The 15,049-nt window shown below is 38.9% G+C and overlaps 1 protein-coding gene across 6 annotated transcripts in view; it reads left to right on the forward strand.

Moving 5' to 3' along the window:
* The first annotated feature begins 947 nt into the window (after positions 1–947).
* LOC124423044 (transcription factor Sox-6-like) overlaps positions 948–15,049 on the forward strand; it is a 174,563-nt gene continuing 160,461 nt past the window's right edge. For 4 of the 6 annotated variants that reach the window (XM_046960301.1, XM_046960302.1, XM_046960303.1 and 1 more), the window contains exon 1: positions 948–1,328. In XM_046960301.1, coding sequence (XP_046816257.1) covers positions 1,296–1,328 — 33 coding nt within the window. In that variant the 5' untranslated portion in view covers positions 948–1,295. Of the gene's footprint in view, positions 1,329–14,851; positions 15,033–15,049 lie in introns of those variants that run through there. The other 2 variants (XM_046960309.1, XM_046960308.1) reach the window with 1 other exon arrangement.

A 15,049-nucleotide genomic window follows, 5' to 3' on the forward strand; every position in this document is an offset into this window, starting at 1 on the left:
GTTATGCTAAATCCTTCGAAATTTAAAACACCACACGAGCCCGATAGGCCGTCCATTAATTGCTCTGCGCATCCTAAACCGATCGAGGCAGCTCGGAAAAATCCGCGGAACTCTTCAGAACTCGTACCGACAACGAGATCGTAATTACTTCGATCGCGTAATGTCTTACTCAGGCGGCGATCTGAATTACTAATCGCTTCGTTTCTCCAAGACCAAGAACGAGACGCGACGGATACGCCGTTCGCCATTTACGGAACTATCCTCGCCGGTTCCATAACTATAGCTCCGCTTGTACGGAGAAAAGGAGATCTCGTAAGGGAAAAAGTAAGAAAAAAAAGGAAGGATCGATTTCATCTTCGTCGATCAATTTAAAGAAAAAGACAGAGAAAAAAAAATATTGTCGTTTCAAGGCTCCCTTTAACAAGAAGAAAAAAGGAGAAATAGAAAAAAGAAATTGCGTCTACGTCCGAAGATACGAATGTATTTTTTTTTTCTTTTTTCCTATCGATATTTACGAGTATTCCGTTTCGATAAGCGCTCTTAATGAACGTCGTCTGATAACTTTGCAACTTTCGATTGACTGACATTAGAGCGGTGTTCGATCGACGATGATATCGTAATCAAGAGATGTATCGAAATTTAAAAAACGCATCGACAGCTCGACTATAACGTTTCGTAATATTTATAACAAATTTAAAAGTATATTAACACGAGGGAGCAATGAAGGTACAAAAATAATAATAATAATAATAATAATAATAATAATAATAATAATAATAATAAATTTGTACGATTTGTCATCAAAGATGATGACTCGGAACGTCTCTTCTTCGTTTATAGCGTCGCGCGATAATTTCGGTCCTCGCCGCTCGAGGTTGTAAAGCGCGCCATCCGCTACGACTCGAGACAAATATGGCCGCGCCCACGTAGTAGTTGCGCGTTGACAGTCGAAGACGGTGGTATGTTTTGGTCGCTACGCGGGACCTTTGTTGCCGTCTCGTTAAATCGTGGGAATTATCGAACTAAGATCAAATTGGAATTTTATGAGACAGCCCGATCGCGTATTATTTCGCATTTATATATTTTCAGTTCAGTCATAATTCCTATACGGTTCTCTTCGTCTTTTTTATTGTTCAGCTTCCTGGGATCTTCTTCGAGAACGCTCAAAAGGATCTACGTTGAAAAAGGACCAAAAAGTAAAAAAAAAATAAAAAGAACAGTAAGCCGATCGTCTTCGTTTTAGACATCGTTACTCCTCGATCGATCATCGGACGCGCTTTCTTTTTATTTCGCCGATGAACCTCGCGATTCCACGCTTTTCTTTCAAGGTAAGAAAACTTATTCTTAATATCATAAAATATTAATTATCCTTTCATGCTTGATTCGTAAGAGTTTTATTATATTTTTTTTCTCTCTATTGATCCTAAATCGATATAAATCGATCTTTATGATTATTCGATTAATAATTATGCAACTATAATCGTCGTGTAGACAATATAGTATTTATGCCGAAGAAATTGTATCTATTTGAGTCGAAATTGGATCACGAAGTATTGATCAATCTAATTATTAATTTAATGGATATCTAATTTAAGAATAGATTAGTTAATATAAGTTAATAAATCTAAATACATAATACTATACCTAATACTAATCTTAATATAAAAAATCATAATCGTCAAAGTTTTTGTTTACCAAGTTTGTTGATCGTTCTTTCGAAAAATTAGGTTACGAAAAATTACTCGATTACGAAGATTGTAAACAATATCACGTATTCGGGTAATACGTATATTTTAGTCTTTTATTTGTTATAATGCTAAATTTTCATCGATCGATTTGCAGACGTCCTAATTTTCACGAAATTCAATTTCTGACGTCTTTACGAATGGTCTTAACAAATCTGTATCGATTATTTGTAACGACCCTTTTGTACACGTTCGTGTATCCATCTTCCAATCGTTCCAAATGTAAATTCATTCGCGATATCATTTTCATTACACTTTTATCATCTCGCAGGTGTTCCTGAAGAAAGTCAAGGTAAAAATCGTGCCACGTTGGCGTTATATCTGACAGAAAGATAAAGAGAAAAGGGGATGATTTATGCTTGCAAACGAATTACTCTTTGATATCATAATTCCCTACAGTATATGATGATACATGGAAATATCACGCGAGAAAAGATAAACAAGCGACGTATTCACATATGTAATACCTATCGTTTCTTTCTCTATCAATTTTCATATTAATATCAACGAAATCTCTCATGAAAGACGATAGAATATAATAAAAAAAAAAAAGAAAAAAAAGAAAAAATTTAATCTTTCTAAAATAGAAAGTAAGAAAAAAAGAAAATTATCGAATCACTAGTAATTATTTTCTAAAATAATCATACAAACCTTATGTAATTTCGAAAAATTTCAGATTCGTAAGAGTTTCGATTATGAGTGAGATCGAATATAGGAATGGTTCCTCAGGTTCTTATGCGTCGAAGAGAAAAGATTTTGTTTCCGTGTACGGTCCACGCGAATGGGTAGGTAAAACGGCGTAGCGGGTACGTGCTAAGACAGGGGTCACCGGTATACACCTGCCCTGAAGCTTCCAGAGCGCGATAATATAGGATTCTGATCTTCAACGAGTAAGAGAGAGAGAAAGGGAGAGAGAGAAAAAGAGAGAGAGAGAGAGAGAGAGAGAGAAAGAAAAAAATAAAGAGATGCCACGGCCGGTATCTTCTCCTTCTCCCATTCTCAGCTCCTCCCGCTTCCTCTCAGTTTCTCTTTCTCCTTTCCACCTTGGGAACATAATGCCGTGTAGAGCAGGTACTCATAACGCCCGGCGAACCCGTTGAGATATAGCCCGGGTAGTGTTTCAATCGCCAAGCCACGAACGTCGACAATGATACGTGCGCGTATGCAAAACGTATTACAATATTGGATAGCCGGACTATGCATCACGATAGTCGAAATAAATCATCCGCGAACAAGCACCGACGTGGCTCTCTTAACGGGGGGGAGGCTTAAATAATTTACCGATTTTTCGATTGCTCGACCCTCGGGGTCGCAACGAGCGTAGCGCGTAAATCCCTTTGACCGGTATCTAGCATCTTGCTTTCTCTCTCTCTCTCTCTCTCTCCCTCTCTCTCTCTTTTTCTTTTTCTTTCTCTCCTTCTTCTATCTATCTATCTTTCCTTCTTTCTCAGCTTCTCTTTTCTCTACGTTTCTCCGTCTCTTTAGCGAGGAAACATTCCCGGATGCTGGAAACCGAGGGAAATCACATGGTCCTTGTTAAAAATCCATCTACGCGAATCGTCGAACGGAACTCAGGATATTTTATCGAACGTCGTCTCTCCTAAATCCATGTAGGTACTTACATATATACATACATACACTGTATGTATATATACATGCATACATTGCTCTTGTGATTGAACGTGAGTTATGTCGTGTAAAGAGATGCGGAAGAGTATCTATCGAACTTGAATCAATTTGATTTAACACACACATGTAACAAATACACACAAACATAAGTGTATGTACATATATATATACACAACATAGTTGTGTAAATATATATATATATATATTTATGTACAATATATATATTGTACATATATGTATAAATTTACATCTTAAATCGAATCTATGAATGCACATTTAAAACGAGCATATGTAGCATATGTATACACGTAAGTATTATACATACACATCTTTCTTCTTTCGTCAGGGTGTAATCTTAAGCTTCTCGATAAAAAATATAATCCCCGTATTATTACGATGATGCTTGTGTCAACGATATACGTATATTATATATCTCCAAGGATCTTTTCTTATTTTTTCTCAATGATCGCATAACTCGAGCCTTGATTTTTGGTAATTCTTCTTGCTGGTTGTATATTCTTCGAGAAAGACTCAAACCAGATGAAGGAAAGAAGATGAGACAGAGAGAAATAGAGAGAGAGAGAGAGAGAGAGAGAGAGAGAGAGAGAGAGAGAGAGAGAGAGAGTAAACCAATGAGTAGAGAAATAGAGGGGTTGTCTGAGCGTACAATGCCACTTGATCCTTCGACCACTGCCTGTGCGTGCACTCTTCTCTTTCTCTCTTAGGCGTTATAATGGTCGAGCGCATAATATAGAGGGCAAAACGTAGGCCACGTACGCGATATGTGGGGCGGCTAACAATGGAGCACACCTGAGCACGGGCCGGTGCGTTTGAGATGGCTTTGGAAGAAGGTAGAAAGAGATAGAAGGATAGACAGACAGACAGAGAGAGAGAGAGAGAGAGAGAGAGAGAGAATGAGTGAGAGAGAGAAAAAGAGGACCAAAGGTATCGCATGAAGGTGCACCGCTATGAAATGTAGGGAAAAGAAAAAAATAAGAGAAGGATCGCATGAGGAGGGGACGTGCAGGAAGAGGAACAATGCTTTTCAACCTCTTCTCTTATTCTTATTCTTCTTCGAACTCTTCTTCGTCTCCTCTCCTACTCGCACTTATGTACTGCCCTTCTTTTTCTTTTTTATCTTTCTCCCCACCTCCTCCCCTCATTTTCTCTCCTTCTCTTTCTCTTTCTTTTTTTTTCTTTTCCTCTTTCTGGGTGCCAGCACGATGCTATCCCATTTGTTCGTGAAACACCAACAAAGAAACAGCCTTCCTATATGCATTGTAATACTCGATACGTCGCAGAATTTAGCTCATGTCCTTTCGTAAAGACGAAAATTCACGGGTTAGATTTATGCTTCATTATGCATCGTTGTCGGCATCTTTTTTCAATATTCTTTTTTATTGTTTTGATTTATCTATTTTTCTTTTTTTTTTCTCCCATTAATTTCTTTTTACATCGCCGTCTCTATTCTTCTTTTTCTTAATGAGCGTCATCGATTTATACAACAGAAAATACATAAAATGTTCTCATTGTTAGAGGAAAAAAAACCTCGAACGATTACGATACATTTGATAGACGTCCATAAAAATACATTTGTTTCATTGTTAATCGATTCTACGTAAGAAAGAAAAAAAAATAAATAAAGGAAAAAAAAAGAAGAAGAAGAAGAAAAATAAATATAAAAGGAAATAATCGTTGTATTAAATATCTGAATATATATATAGTAAATTACGTAGAAGTATTCTTATTAACAAGAAAGATATTAATTTGTTTTTGTATTTGAATTCTATGTATCATTCATGGATCATCCTCATTAATGGCATCGTTCGTCCTCGACTTAACGTTTCACGTGTCCTCTCATCGTTTTGCTAAGCATCAATGAGTATGTCGTTAACACGCTATTAATTTGGATTTACATATGACAATGTATTTAACGTTTTATTTATATGTAAAATAATGCGCATCGAACGAAGAGAAAAAAAACAGAATATCCTTTGATCAGCGAAGCGCAAAAAGGCTTTTATAATATCAATAATAATGTATACAATTGATCAATATGTTAGCGCGCAGACAGTCGACTTTCGAAAGGCGTAATGATCATCGATCTCATAAGCATAAGCATAAGTATACGACGATAAGTTGCATAATATCGGCCGCAAAGCTCTCGTATTCTCTCGTCGTAACATTGTAAAACTTGATCGTCGCCGAACGTCGAGGAAAACTCGATTGTAGCAAATTATTTCGCTTACATGGTATTTCGTATCTTTGTTTTTAGACTACGATTTTTCTCTCTCTATCTCTTTCTCTTCCTTTGCGGCGACTACAAAGCTTGTGTTACACGATCGACAGGCAACTCGTATCGCATCTCGATCGAAAAGCGACACATATACGTATGTACGTATATTTAATAGCATGTAGGTACGATACGTACCTACACAGCAGACACATATACACTTGTCCAAGCAAAAGCGTTCGCTTTGATCCGTCTCGCGGTTTTTTCGCGTTAATTTCTCTTTCTATTTCTTTATTTTCTGTTTCAAGGGAAGAAAAGAGCAAGAGAGAGAAAGAGAGAGAGAGAGAGAGAGAGAGAGAGAGAGAGAAAGAAAGATCATTAACCACTGCGATCCATTAGCTCTCCGCGTTAGAATTTAAACCGTCGATGATGTAATTACGACTGATAGAGGGAGTACGAGAAATAGAAAGAGAGACAGTAAAGAAGGAAGATGACGAATAGATGGAAGACTAGATAGACAGAGAAAGAGAGAGAGAGAGGGAGACGGAATACAGCTACCAACGAGAATCGCAATGATTCGCCAACGATCTCGACTCGTTCGCTTATCGGCTCGGAGTTCTCCTCGTTCGCGGATTTAAATTCCGTACGCGACTTTGCTGCGGGCGCCGCGAGAGACTAATGACTGTGCCGATGGTGCGGTAGGATCGCGTTTATTGGTCGATAGCTAAAGAGACAAAGTCGCTTTTGCATCGAGCCGAACTGCAGTCTCGACTTTTTTTCCTTTTATATATATATATATATATATATATATATATATATATATATATATATATAGACTTTTATATATTTTTCTTTCTCATTTTTATTTTTTTACCCTCTTTTTTCATCACCAAACGACAAATTTCCACTGCACGCGCTCGAACCTTTCAATAAACTCTCGAACGATCTTCTTTCCTTTTTTTTCTACCCTTCGTTCAAAAAAAGAAAAAACGAGATAGACTTTGCGAGTTTATCGTGTATTTTATTTACACTCTCTGCACGAGATGAAGTTTAATTCTAATTTCTTTTTTCTTTTTTTCTTTTTTAAGAGAAAGAGAAAGAGAGAGAGAGAGAGTGTGTGTTTTCGTTTCATCGACGCGAGCTTCGAGACGAACGCTAATAACTAATATAGATACGAATTAAAGTAAAGTTATTCTTAACGGTATTTCTTTCGAGATAATCGATATGATTTATTTCATCTGAATATTATAACGTGACAAGGATTTCTCTCAATATAGAAATATCATCATTTGTTCAATGTACTTATTTGATTCTTTCTTTTAATGTATTTCTTATGATTCAATTGAATTTTATAATCCAAAAAATTAACAATTGTTTTTATTAATAAGGTGTTCCATCAACTAAAATTAGTTAATGTATCTGTGATAACCTTTTAAATATTTAAGATCGATACGGTAGCAGCTGCTTACGTCACGGTATAACGATAGACAATGCAAAAGCTTGCTGTACCTTGAAATTCGAGGTCGTAGGTCGCGAATCGTTCGTCTTACACCTTACGTTGTTCATCGGGACGCTTAACGGTGCACGTTAAAAGGTCTTTTCAATCTGCACGCCCGTTTACGACGACGATCTTACGCCTTGTCCAAGTCGGGACTTTTCAAAGAGAGTTCACGTACATACTTTTCTCCTTATCCAAGTTACGATAAGATCAAGAGATCGAGAACGTCCTACTATCGATTAATTTCTTTCTTTAGTTTTACATTTTTTTAATATCTTCTAATGCATTGCAAATGATTTTTATATTTAATAAAAAGATTTTTTATTTTTCTCCATTTGAAGATATTTTCGTTAATTGTTATTTAATACTATAATTAATTTATTATTATTAAGAAGAAAAATACGTTCTTAATCTTTTCCTAAAAGGTTTTTGAAAATTGATAGTTATCCAATCCAAGTAAAGGTACTTTACCTATATACATACATATATATATATATATATATATATATATATATACAATATACATACATATATATATACATATATATATATATGTATATATATTGTATATATATATATATATATATATATATACAATATACATACGAGAAGAAGATGAAGAAGGGAAGGAGGATAAGAGAGAGGAGTAGGAGAAGGAAGGAGAGGGTCTCCGACAGAGAACTGCATAATGGGGCTACCCGTTTAACAATCGCATAGAAAGACGCCGCGGCAGCGGACCGTTTTAGATTGAGGAATATTGGGGTATTGTGAAGCCGCGGTGAACGCGACGTACGTCCGTGTGCGAGCATGTGTGAGCATCTCTTTGACAATGGGAAGCCCTGTGGGTGCGTTAATCCGTGCCGTATGTGTACAAGACCTCGATGCTTGTGGGAATATTTCGATGAAGGGAGAAGGGGAAAACAGGATGAGAATGAAAAAGCAAGAGAGAAAGAGAGATAAGTGTGTATGTATGTGTACGTATGTGTGTATATGTGTATGGTACGTGTGTTGTATGTGTGTAGAGAAAGAGAGAGAGAGAGAAAGAGTAACGTAAGAAAGAGGGAAGAGTCTTCTTCTTGCCTCTATTGTTACATCTCGCCGATATTATCGGACGTACACGCGATGCCTCTGTCGGTTCGTTGCCGCCGACAACGAAGTCTCGAGCCTTCTCAAAGGCTCGTTTCTCTTCGAGAGCAAGCTCGTAATTGCCGCGAACGAGTGAACGCGAAGAAGAGCACCGATCGTGGTGCAAACGAACCTTGTGAAAAAGAAAGAAAGAGAAAGCGCATATATGTATGCATTTTGTATGTTATATGTTGTATGTATATATGTATGTATATTTGTATGGATTCGAGGTATCGTCCGATTTGGTACGATCGACACGTTCCCGTCAACCGCAAACTCCTTTTCCAATAATATTTCATCGTTTCGAGGCCCGGAGCGTGTCCGAGGTGTGCCCGTTTCATTTCGTGGAAAAGTTTACCAGCCTGATGAGTTTCCATTAGCAAATCAATCGGAAATCCATCAAAATCGTGAATTTACTTTAGACCTGATCAATCGTATTTAGTATTTACTTATATCGGGATATAATGAAATCCGCGTGGTTTTCTCTTTCGTTAATTAAATTTGTGTTTATCTCAATACCGTATGAATGTGGTTCCTCGAGTGGTTAATTTTTATACCTTTTAACATTTATTTTCATTAGGGAAAAATTGAATTTGACGTTGCTAAATGAAAAGAACGTGATACTCTATTCATTTATATCTACAACGATTTTGATTGGTTTTCAAAAGATTTCATTTGTAAAGTCAACGATAAATTTGAAAGGAAAAAGAAAAATCAAATTCGATAGACTACTAATTTTTATACTTTTTCTTTCTTTCTCTCTCTCTCTCTCTCTCTCTCCCTTTCCTTCCCCCTCTCTGTCTCTCTCTCTCTCTCCCTTTCCTTCCCCCTCTCTGTCTCTCTCTCTCTCTTTCTCTCTCTCTCTCTTTCTCTCTCCTTTCCTCTCTTTTTCCATCCAAGTTTTTAATCTCCGTGACGAATGTTATCGAAGGTAAAATCGGTGATCGGTTAGAGGATCGTTCACTTGAAAAAATCTTTTCCGGCAACGACGGGAGACGTTCGGACGTGGGAATAATTTTAAGAGCTCGGACGGAAGATCGAGAAAAGAGAGAGAGAGAGAGAGAGCGAGAGAGAAAAAAGGGAGAGAGAGAGAGAGAGAAATAAAAAAAGAAAAAGAAAGAAAGAGACACGCGTAGACGCCTCCTCTCGAGATCGTAGCGTGTGCAAGAGCACAACAACATGACTCTGGTGAGGAGTCGCCCGTACCACGAAGAGAGAAGAGCGCCCATGCAGTTTGTAACGCAGCGGAGAGAACAGGTATTCCGCCATTGAAATAAGGTAACGTCGCGAATATGAAATATACCCCGTTGTACAACTTGATAATCCGTGGTTACCATAAATCCTGAGTGATTATCCGCGTGTCTATTTATAAGCCTCGTGGCATCGCCCTCGTCTCTTCCTCCTCCTCATTCTCCTCCTCTTCATCCCCTCTCTCTCCCTCTCTTTCTCTGTCTCACTTTCTCACTCTCTCTCACTCTCTCTCATTCTCTCCCCCTGTCTCTTCGTCTGTCTTTCTTTCTTTCCTCACATTTTCTACTTCTTCCACGCTTTTGTTCGGCTTATTCTCCCATCGCATGGTATTCACATCCTTCCGAAGAAGATAGAAAAAGAGAGAAGAAAAGGATCGTTCGTAAGGACGACGTAAGGACTCCAAAAGGCCTCTTCTTTTCTCTTCTCTTCTCTTCTCCAATCTCCTTCTTGTACCGGCATACACACGCGTCAAGGCTTTCCATGTCGCGAGTTTTATGCCGCGAGATACGGCCGATAGGATTAATCGGCTTACGAAGGGAACGCTTGCCTCTAAAGTCGCGCGAAGATGCGTGAGGAAGACCGGAGAGGAAAGGGGAGAAAGGATTCTTTTCTGGTTCGACGGACCGTTGTTCTTTTTTTCGATGGGACAAAAGCTTATGGAATGGTTCCGAGTATAATATATATATATATATATATATATATATATATATATATATATATATATATATTATATATATATAATATATATATATTATTTTATAAATTATAGATAAGAAATAATACCTATGATTTTGTAAAACGTTTCGAAAGACAAATGATGTTATTTAATTTTTTTACGTGATGGATAAATATTAAAATACTTAATTTATAAATACACCATGTATATGTAATAAATGTATGAAAAATCGAAATATCTCGGTAGCCATGTGCATAACTTTCGAATTGCACCGATGAGAATGATCGAGCGTACTGTAATGAATTTGCGCGAAATTGCGGAAAAAAGGTAATGAATGTAACAAGTTTCTCTACGTAGGAAACGACCGGTGTTGTACGCTGTTAATTAAGAAATGGTGGAAGGCAGAGGAGAAGGGAACGAAGAAAGAGAGAGAGAGAAAAAGAGAGAGAGAAAAAGAGAGAGGGAAAGAGAGAGAGAGAGAGAGAGAGAGAGAGGGGGTGGAGGTAGTGACGGAGCAAGGAGAAAAGCTAGTTATTAAATCGAGCGAATACCGGTATCTGTGCGTATATCTACCTCTCGATATAATACTGGTCGCAAGTCTAGTATGGGAGGAAACTCGCGAAGATTACGGGCGTCATCGATCGATATCGCGAATTTATCACAGTCGACTATTTTTACATCTTGCTTCTCGATTTTCAGTCCTTCCATAACGCGAAGACTTCCACATGATACGACAGAATATGGCGACACGATTTCACCGAAATACATATAAGCACATCGTAGTATTCTACGATGAGAAAGAGAGAGAGAGAGAGAGAGAAAGATGAAGAAAGATAGAGAGAATCTTGGTATAGCTATCTTTTCTGGCGAAGATGTACTTCTTTGAAATATTCAGTCGATCTTACGAGAGAGTACTATCCTACTCTGAATACCTACGCGACATATTTCGAAAGGAATGAAATATATAAGAGAAGCTATCCAAGAAAAAATTTGTTTTGAATTTAGTAGATCTTTTACTATCCATTTTATTAGAAAGAACCGAAATTTAATAACGTGCATCTTTCAGGTCAATATTGAAGAGAGAAAGAGAAAGAAAGGGATAGAGAGAGAGAGAGAGAGAGAGAGAGAGAGAGAGAGAGGAGGGAAAGAAAGAAAAGTTAGGAGTCGAAGACTCTAACCCACAAGACCGTCGCCAGAGGCGCTGCGGCAAGCTATTAAAAAGCCGAGTTATGAATGAAAGCCGAGCTGAAATAGAATGGCACGTCGTGCCCCGCCCACGGTCTCTCCAAAGGCAACACTACGGCCAGAACGCACGGCTTTAGGATGGTACGCACGACGTTTATCCGCTTGCTTCGTGAAACTGCGTAAAGAATGGTGTGTATGTGTATATGTGTGTGTGTAAGAAAGAGAGAGAGAGAGAGAGAAAGATAAAGGAGAGAGAAGAGAAATTTCGTTGTCTCGATTTCGAAGGATTTTCCTAGATGATGCGAACGATTTCGATTTTTATTTTTGTCGAATTTCATAATCGCCCACACAAATAAATAAAATACAATTCAACGCTTCTGTCATTCTTGATTTCGAAACATCGATAACAAAAAGAAAAGAAAAAAGAAGAAAAAAAAAAAGAAAAAGAATTGAAATTGATCGGATAAAACAAAGATCTTTTTCTTCGTTTTTCTTCGCACACGAGAAAGTTTCAATCGTCCAAGAGCAACCTTGACGGGGGATTATATGTCCAGCACGGCTCACTGATCCGACTGTGAAGTATATTGAAAAGCGTTTCATGGACTCACACCATCGACGATACGATCTAAACTGCTTTAGTTACTAATTTGATTCAGTTAAGTTAAGCTAAACGATGCAGGTAACACGTATCTAACGTGTACTGCGCTTACCTACGACAAAGTGGTCTTTCCTGGGCCGTCGTTGCGGTTCAAGCTCACGTCTCATTAAACAATTCTATTGAAATTTGTCGGTATAGGTCAGAGCAACTGGGGGGTTATGCAATTTATGGCAAGCGCAGCTTCTTTGGACTACACACGCTCGTAACGTCACAAAGTTCTCGTTCGCGCGAGCGACAAAGTTCACGCTCGAGACGAAAATAATCTCACTCTCACTCTTCTTCTCTCTCTCCCTCTCTCTCTTTCTCTCTTTCTCTCTCTTTCTCTTCGTCTCTAGCTTGAGAACAACGTCACTTACCTTTTTTCTTCTTTAAATAATTACTCATTCGCGGCACGTTAACGAAGCACCATTGTATCTAACAAAAATCATTAAAAGACTTCCAAGCGAAACTTCCGACAAATGATACATCTTCTATAAGTAAACTTACGATTTACTTAAGAATCTCTGACACTGAATAATTCATTCACGCTCGGCATAAGTCCAATGCTTTAAGCTACCATTATCCAACGATTATTCGCTTCGAATGGCAAGGCTGACTTCGTATTATGTCAACGGAGAGAAGCAATCGAAGTCTCTCTCTCTCTTTCTTTTTCTCTCTCTCTCATCCTCGTCGCCCGACACATCCTCTAAATTATTACGTCGTTCGTGTGGGACTCGTTCCACTTTCCTATCGTTTGTCCATGGCTTCGATCAGTGATTGATTTGGTTGGCTAGATCGCTTTTCGTAAATCGTGTATCTTCTCGGTAGGTGAATAAGAGAGAAAGAGAGAAGGACCAATGCAAAAAGACAGATAAAAAAAAGAGAGAGGGGGGAGAGAGAGAGAGAGAGAAAGAGAAAGAGAAAGAAAGAGAAAAGGACAGTGAGCAGACGCCCGGTCGTCTGTCACATTCTTGATGTCAGCAGTCGGTATCCCAAGAAGGGCTCCGGTAGTCGAGAGCATCCTGACGATTCAATTAGGATTCAGGCATGCAGCGAAGGCTATCTCACTCTTTCTCTCTTTTTCTTTCTCTACACACTCCTTTCTTCCTTCTCCATTCCTTTCCACCTCCTCCTCTTTCAAGGCCCTCCTTCGGTATAATCGATCGTCGATTTCACGAGAGATCCGTCCGCGTGCTCGCGCGTCGTTGATATATGAAGATTAGGAGGCCGATGTTCATCCAACGATCTCTTTCCTTGTGTCTCCTCTCTTTCTCTTTCTCTTTCTCTTTCTCTCTCTCTCTCTCTCTCTCTCTCTCTTTCTTTTACGATCAAGCCCGAGAAGAAATCCGAGGTATCGAGCTTCGCTCACGGAACGTAGTAAATCCATTGAAAGGGGGAAGCGCGAGTAATTGCCCGCGTTAATTGAACTTTGGCGCGATCTTGATTAACGCGAACGTGAATTCACGTCTCGGTCGCGTGATCTCCAATACCGTTTTCTCTTTTCCTATCTTATTCGATTGGTATTGCATATCTCCGATGGGTCTGGCACGTGCGACTAACAATAAGTCAACTGAGGTTATCCTATAAATATAAAATAAAAATACAAATTTATTATACGATCGCAATTTCTTTTTTCTTTTCTTTTCGTTCTTATTTTTCTTCTTCTTTCTCTCTTTTTTTTTTTTTTTTTTTTGTAATATAATTAACATTTACTCGTATTATGTTTTTTAAATAAATCAGATACGTAAATGAAATATATCGCCTATGAATATTATTCCATATATTTATTATATAAATTGTTATAAATAGAAATTATATTATATAAATTGTTATAAATAGATATATGTGTATCTATATAATCTTTTTAAAATGATGGGTAAGCTCGATATCGTAGGAACGAGACAATAAGAAAGATAAGAGAGAGAGAAAGAGAAAGAGAAGGAGAGAGAGAGAGGGAGAAAGAGAGAGAGATAGAGGACCACCTCGCGTTCCGTTGGTATTGTGCGCTTCGTGTAAAAAACATTTCAAGAGGATACTACACAGGCATTAACTAACGATCGAACAACGACGAGTTACGGCTCCGACCGAAGAACTTTCGCCATAAATCATAGGATCGATCGGTCGTGAGTCTCAAGAGTGAGACCGTGTGCGTCTATCTGCTGTTGCTGCTGCTATTGCTGCTGCAACTCTGTGTAAGTGAGAGTAAGGTAGATAGAGAAAGACAGAAATAGAGAGGGACAGAGAGAGAGAGAGAGAGAGAGAGAGAGAGAGGTTTTGCGATCGTAGAGTCCATCGAACGCGTCGAAGCAAATCGCTCGATGTCTCGTTAGACGAAGGAACAGGAAGTAAAGCGTGGAATGAGGTGAGCAAGGGTCGAAAGCGTCCTTGTCGTCATCGTCGTCGTCTTCTCGAGAGCGTCGTTCGAGAAGCGTCGCGTGGACAATGGAGCAATCAATAGGGTAATGCGAGGACACTTTATCGAATTATCGATGCGGTCGACACTGGCGTATCTACGCTCGATGGACACGGCTGGCGTGCTTTTCGAACGAACCCTTTCGCGCCTATCTCTCTCTATCCTCCTTTCGCCTTTCGCCTTTGCCCGGTCCATCCTATAGTCTTGTTTCTACCTCTTTCTACCTGGCTGCCCACCTCTATCTCTCTCTCTCTCTGCTTCTCTTTCTCCGTCTCTCTCTCTCTCTCTCTCTCTCTCTCTTTTGCTTTCTCTTAACATCGAACGATCCTCTCTTCACTCTTCCTTCTTCTCCTCTTCATCCTCCTCTTCCTCTTCCTTCTCATCTTCCCCGAGCTCTCTATGAATCTCTCTTGTATATACGTAAAGTCTGATAGAACGCGGAGCATCCTCGGTGTAACAGGCTCAGTTGCCCTTGACACTTTGGACCGTTAATGTCCGAGTGGCACGCGATAAATCCGCCCCCGAACGATCCGCCGCTCTCTTCGGGATCGTGCGTTGGATCGTGAATAGTGTCCTTCGAGAAGCAGCCGAGCAGCGCCTCCTCTGCGTATGTCGTCTCGCACGTTCGAAAGATATACGGGTTCGTACCCTCGATAC

The sequence above is a fragment of the Vespa crabro genome, chromosome 3 (genome assembly GCF_910589235.1).
Source record: "Vespa crabro chromosome 3, iyVesCrab1.2, whole genome shotgun sequence".
In the NCBI taxonomy this organism is placed as follows: Eukaryota; Metazoa; Arthropoda; class Insecta; order Hymenoptera; family Vespidae; genus Vespa; species Vespa crabro.